Here is a 6,942-nt window from a genome sequence, read left to right as displayed (position 1 = left end):
GGAGGAGCAGCCGGCGTAGTACACAGTGCAGTGATTACAGTCGGCGTTAGGACCACGGAGGAGCCGCCGGCGTATTACACAGTGCAGTGATTACAGTCGGCGTTAGGACCATGGAGGAGCCGCCGGCGTAGTACACAGTGCAGTAATTACAGTCGGCGCTAGGACCATGGAGGAGCCGCCGGCGTAGTACACAGTGCAGTAATTACAGTCAGCGCTAGGACCATGGAGGAGCCGCCGGCGTAGTACACAGTGCAGTAATTACAGTCGGCGTTAGGACCATGGAGGAGCCGCCGGCGTAGTACACAGTGCAGTAATTACAGTCGGCGTTAGGACCATGGAGGAGCCGCCGGCGTAGTACAGTAATTACAGTCGGCGTTAGGACCATGGAGGAGCCGCCGCCGTAGTACAGTACAGTGCAGCTGTAGATTCGCAGCCCAGTCGGCTTTAGGACCACGGCGGCCGGTGTAGTACAGGACACGCCCAGCACGGGGAGAAGCAGATGTGTCGGGTACTTTGTAGCTACATTATCTGCAGGGAGTCGCACCTCCGGCCATGTACTCAGCGCTGCTGCTGCTCCTGCTCCTGCTCCCGGCTCCTACACGGCAACGGGACCGGGACTTTTACACGTACAAGGTGGTGAACATCAGGGGCAAGCTGGTGTCTCTGGAGAAGTACCGGGGATCGGTGAGTGCGGTATTCAGTAAGCAGCGCTCCGTAGCCTACCCGATGTGACCGGCATCTCTCCGCTTTCCTGCCCATCTCTATCCCTGCCGGCTACCTACCTTCCTATCCCTATCAGCAGCACCTACTAAGTGCACTTACCTGCATATTACCATATCTCCCAACATGACCCTCTCCAGGAGGACACAATGCTCTGCTCCTGGACTGGCTTCTTAATGTATCACCCTTCTTATCAGTTACCTGGCTCCCCACAGGTGACGGCAATCATACATTACCAGGGAAGTCCAGGAACAGAGCATTGTGTCATGGGTCATGTTGGGAGGTATGTATTCCTGTCACCAGCACCCACTAAGTGCACTTACCTGCATATTCCTGTCATCAGCGCCCACTAAGTGCACTTACCTGCATATTCCTGTCACCAGCGCCCACTAAGTGCACTTACCTGCATATTCCTGTCATCAGCGCCCACTAGGTGCACTTACCTGCATATTCCCGTCATCAGCGCTCACTAAGTGCACTCACCTGCATATTCCTGTCATCAGCGCCCACTAAGTGCACTCACCTGCATATTCCAGTCATCAGCACCCACTAAGTGCACTCACCTGCATATTCCAGTCATCAGCACCCACTAAGTGCACTTACCTGCATATTCCTGTCATCAGCGCCCACTAGGTGCACTTACCTGCATATTCCCGTCATCCGCGCTCACTAAGTGCACTCACCTGCATATTCCTGTCATCAGCGCCCACTAAGTGCACTCACCTGCATATTCCTGTCATCAGCGCCCACTAAGTGCACTCACCTGCATATTCCTGTCATCAGCGCCCACTAAGTGCACTCACCTGCATATTCCTGTCATCAGCGCCCACTAAGTGCATTTACCGGCATATTCCTGTCATCAGCGCCCACAAAGTGCATTTACCGGCATATTCCTGTCATCAGCGCCCATTAAGTGCACTGAACTGCACATCCCTATCATTAGCACCCATTCAGCGCACCTATCCCAATCATCAGCACCCACTAAGAGCACCTACATGCCTATCTCTATCATCAGCACCCGCTAAGTGCACCTACCTGCATAGTCCAATCATCAGCACCCACTATGTGCACCTACATGCCTATTCCTATTATCAACATCCACTAAATGCACCTACATGCCTATCCCTATCATTAGAACCCACTTAGTGCACTTACCTGCCTATCTCAATTATCAGCACCTACCAACCTATCCCTATCATCAGCACCAACTAAGCACACCTACCTGCCTATCCCTATCATCGGCACCCACTAAGTGCACCTACCTGCCTATCCCTATCATTAGCAGCCACAAAAAGCACCAACCAGCCTATCATTAGCACCCACTAAGTACACCTACCAGGCTATCCCTTTCATCGGCACCCACTAATGGGGGTGGTGGTAACCATGCTTAAGTTTAAGTGTGCGAGGGGGCTGCTTGGGTGGAGTTGTCTAATATCCCAGATTTGATTGGATTAACAGTTTATCCCAGCGCTCACCTCTATATACAGTATGATGCTAGTATAATACTGCTTTCACATTGCAGAAATGGGTAATGACACGGTATTCTTAAATGGGACTTTAAAACGGGTCTGAGCCTTGAGACCTTTCACATTGCAGGTGAAAACCGATTTAAAAATCATTTAATAACATTCAAACATTCAACCCGTTTAACCCCCAAGGGACACATTTCAAGCCATTGAAATAGAGCTGTTCAAACTGCCAAAAAACGGCTTTGAAACGTGTTGAAATACCGGTTATCTTTAACCGGTAAATCAACTCTGGCACTTTCACATTGCAGCCTTAAACGTTTTAAAATGGAAAAAAAAACGGCAATATACCGTTTTAAAAGTGCGATGTGAAAGGGGTATAAATGTGCAGGGTATATTCTGTATAAAGGCTATACAAGTGTGTTAAATAATAAAGTCCTGGATAATAATCAACAGGTGGACCTACGCAGTATCACTCTGACAGGGCCCTTGAGGGGTGTGTGGTTGTCTTTTTTTTTTTAGGGACTCCCTTTTACCATAGGATCCTTACCCGGAACCTATGTCCCTGCCAGGTGACCGCAGTGGTCTCAGATGGGCTCGGGCAGAGGGGGAGGATGTTGCAAGTGGATCAAACGTGCAATTAATCTCTATAAATAGGGATTCTGCTGGTGAAGTTCAGGGTGTTCCCGCTAGCTAGCTGCTTACCCCTTGCCGCATTGTCCCTGTTGAAGCTGCTGCGAGGTAACTGCTGCAGCTTTGGACAGACCAGCTCCACTGACACTTCGCCGACATCACGTCCCAGCTAAGTGTCAGTGGAACCGGTCCATCCAAAGCTGCATTTTGACTGTTGACTTTAGAGAAACACCCTAAACTTACCAACCTATCTCTGTCATTGGCACCCACTAAGCGCACCTACTCTGCGCGGCGCAGCCTGCGTCTGGGCTCTGCGTGCCACATTGCAGCCTGCGTCTGGGCTCGGCGCAGCCTATGTTAGACACATCATCATCTGTGTCTGTGCTAGACACGTCACATTTGCAGTGCGATCCGGGTTTGAGATTAGCGCCCCATGTTACATTGCATGGCGGTATTGGACAGGACGTACGTGGATTTCTGAACCTGTCCTACAATGTCTCCGGGCTGTATTATAGGATGTGATGCTAAGGGACCTGTCTCTGTGCTGTATTATAGGATATATAGTTAGGGGCCCAGTCTCCGGGCTGTATTATAGGATATATAGTTAGGGGCCCAGTCTCTGGGCTGTATCATAGGATATATAGTTAGGGGCCCAGTCTCCGGGCTGTATTATAGGATGTGCTGCTAGGGGCCCCGTCTCCGGGCTGTATTATAGGATATATAGTTAGGGGCCCCGTCTCTGGGCTGTATTATAGGATATATAGTTAGGGGCCTAGTCTCCGCGCTGTATTATAGGATATATAGTTAGGGGCCCAGTCTCTGGGCTGTATTATAGGATATATAGTTAGGGGCCCAGTCTCTGGGCTGTATTATAGGATATATAGTTAGGGGCCCTGTCTCTGGGCTGTATTATAGGATATATAGTTAGGGACCCTGTCTCCGGGCTGTATTATAGGATATATAGTTAGGGGCCCTGTCTCTGGGCTGTATTATAGGATATATAGTTAGGGGCCCTGTCTCCGGGCTGTATTATAGGATGTGCTGCTAGGGGCCCTGTCTCCGGGCTGTATTATAGGATATATAGTTAGGGGCCCCGTCTCTGGGCTGTATTATAGGATATATAGTTAGGGGCCTAGTCTCCGCGCTGTATTATAGGATATATAGTTAGGGGCCCAGTCTCTGGGCTGTATTATAGGATATATAGTTAGGGGCCCTGTCTCTGGGCTGTATTATAGGATATATAGTTAGGGACCCTGTCTCCGGGCTGTATTATAGGATATATAGTTAGGGGCCCAGTCTCCGGGCTGTATTATAGGATGTGCTGCTAGGGGCCCCGTCTCCGGGCTGTATTATAGGATATATAGTTAGGGGCCCCGTCTCTGGGCTGTATTATAGGATATATAGTTAGGGGCCTAGTCTCCGCGCTGTATTATAGGATATATAGTTAGGGGCCCAGTCTCTGGGCTGTATTATAGGATATATAGTTAGGGGCCCAGTCTCTGGGCTGTATTATAGGATATATAGTTAGGGGCCCTGTCTCTGGGCTGTATTATAGGATATATAGTTAGGGACCCTGTCTCCGGGCTGTATTATAGGATATATAGTTAGGGGCCCTGTCTCTGGGCTGTATTATAGGATATATAGTTAGGGGCCCTGTCTCCGGGCTGTTTTATAGGATATATAGTTATGGGCCCAGTCTCCGGGCTGTATTATAGGATATATAGTTAGGGGCCCAGTCTCTGGGCTGTATTATAGGATATATAGTTAGGGGCCCCGTCTCTGGGCTGTATTATAGGATATATAGTTAGGGGCCCCGTCTCCGGGCTGTATTATAGGATATATAGTTATGGGCCCATCTCTGGGCTGTATTATAGGATATATAGTTAGGGGTCCAGTCTCCGCACTGTATTATAGGATATATAGTTAGGGGCCCAGTCTCCGCACTGTATTATAGGATATATAGTTAGGGGCCCAGTCTCCGGGCTGTATTATAGGATATATAGTTAGGGGCCCAGTCTCCGGGCTGTATTATAGGATATATAGTTAGGGGCCCAGTCTCCGCACTGTATTATAGGATATATAGTTAGGGGCCCAGTCTCCGGGCTGTATTATAGGATATATAGTTAGGGGCCCCGTCTCCGGGCTGTATTATAGGATATATAGTTAGGGGCCCAGTCTCTGGGCTGTATTATAGGATATATAGTTATGGGCCCAGTCTCTGGGCTGTATTATAGGATATATAGTTAGGGGCCCAGTCTCCGCACTGTATTATAGGATATATAGTTAGGGGCCCAGTCTTTGGGCTGTATTATAGGATATATAGTTAGGGGCCCAGTCTCCGCACTGTATTATAGGATATATAGTTAGGGGCCCAGTCTCCGGGCTGTATTATAGGATATATAGTTAGGGGCCCAGTCTCCGGGCTGTATTATAGGATATATAGTTAGGGGCCCAGTCTCCGGGCTGTATTATAGGATATATAGTTAGTGGCCCTGTCTCCGGGCTGTATTATAGGATATATAGTTAGGGGCCCAGTCTCCGGGCTGTATTATAGGATATATAGTTAGGGGTCCAGTCTCCGCACTGTATTATAGGATATATAGTTAGGGGCCCAGTCTCCGCACTGTATTATAGGATATATAGTTAGGGGCCCAGTCTCCGGGCTGTATTATAGGATATATAGTTAGGGGCCCAGTCTCCGGGCTGTATTATAGGATATATAGTTAGGGGCCCAGTCTCCAGGCTGTATTATAGGATATATAGTTAGTGGCCCTGTCTCCGGGCTGTATTATAGGATATATAGTTAGGGGCCCAGTCTCCGGGCTGTATTATAGGATATATAGTTAGGGGTCCAGTCTCCGCACTGTATTATAGGATATATAGTTAGGGGCCCTGTCTCCGGGCTGTATTATAGGATATATAGTTAGGGGCCCAGTCTCCGGGCTGTATTATAGGATATATAGTTAGGGGCCCAGTCTCCGGGCTGTATTATAGGATATATAGTTAGGGGCCCAGTCTCCGGGCTGTATTATAGGATATATAGTTAGGGGTCCAGTCTCCGCACTGTATTATAGGATATATAGTTAGGGGCCCAGTCTCCGCACTGTATTATAGGATATATAGTTAGGGGCCCAGTCTCCGCACTGTATTATAGGATATATAGTTAGGGGCCCAGTCTCCGGGCTGTATTATAGGATATATAGTTAGGGGCCCAGTCTCCGGGCTGTATTATAGGATATATAGTTAGGGGCCCAGTCTCCAGGCTGTATTATAGGATATATAGTTAGTGGCCCTGTCTCCGGGCTGTATTATAGGATATATAGTTAGGGGCCCAGTCTCTGGGCTGTATTATAGGATATATAGTTAGGGGCCTAGTCTCCGCGCTGTATTATAGGATATATAGTTAGGGGCCCAGTCTCCGGGCTGTATTATAGGATATATAGTTAGGGGCCCAGTCTCCGGGCTGTATTATAGGATATATAGTTAGGGGCCCAGTCTCTGGGCTGTATTATAGGATATATAGTTAGGGGCCTAGTCTCCGCGCTGTATTATAGGATATATAGTTAGGGGCCCAGTCTCCGGGCTGTATTATAGGATATATAGTTAGGGGCCCCGTCTCTGGGCTGTATTATAGGATATATAGTTAGGGGCCTAGTCTCCGCGCTGTATTATAGGATGTGCTGCTAGGGGCCCCGTCTCCGGGCTGTATTATAGGATATATAGTTAGGGGCCTAGTCTCCGCGCTGTATTATAGGATGTGCTGCTAGGGGCCCCGTCTCCGGGCTGTATTATAGGATATATAGTTAGGGGCCCCGTCTCTGGGCTGTATTATAGGATATATAGTTAGGGGCCTAGTCTCCGCGCTGTATTATAGGATGTGCTGCTAGGGGCCCCGTCTCTGGGCTGTATTATAGGATATATAGTTAGGGGCCTAGTCTCCGCACTGTATTATAGGATGTGCTGCTAGGGGCCCCGTCTCCGGGCTGTATTATAGGATATATAGTTAGGGGCCCCGTCTCTGGGCTGTATTATAGGATATATAGTTAGGGGCCTAGTCTCCGCGCTGTATTATAGGATATATAGTTAGGGGCCCAGTCTCCGGGCTGTATTATAGGATATATAG

General features: G+C 48.7%; 1 protein-coding gene across 1 annotated transcript in view; it reads left to right on the top strand.

Moving 5' to 3' along the window:
* The first annotated feature begins 444 nt into the window (after positions 1-444).
* The window catches only part of GPX7 (glutathione peroxidase 7), a 46,018-nt gene continuing 39,520 nt past the window's right edge, over positions 445-6,942 (top strand). Inside the window, exon 1 of the mRNA XM_083157929.1 lies at positions 445-684. Within this exon, the coding sequence (XP_083014055.1) occupies positions 553-684 (132 nt within the window). The 5' untranslated portion in view covers positions 445-552. The remainder of the gene's footprint in view (positions 685-6,942) is intronic.

The sequence above is a fragment of the Crinia signifera genome, chromosome 8 (genome assembly GCF_055691185.1).
Source record: "Crinia signifera chromosome 8, ASM5569118v1, whole genome shotgun sequence".
Classification (NCBI taxonomy): Eukaryota; Metazoa; Chordata; class Amphibia; order Anura; family Myobatrachidae; genus Crinia; species Crinia signifera.
This window is presented reverse-complemented; position numbering and strand designations above follow the sequence as displayed.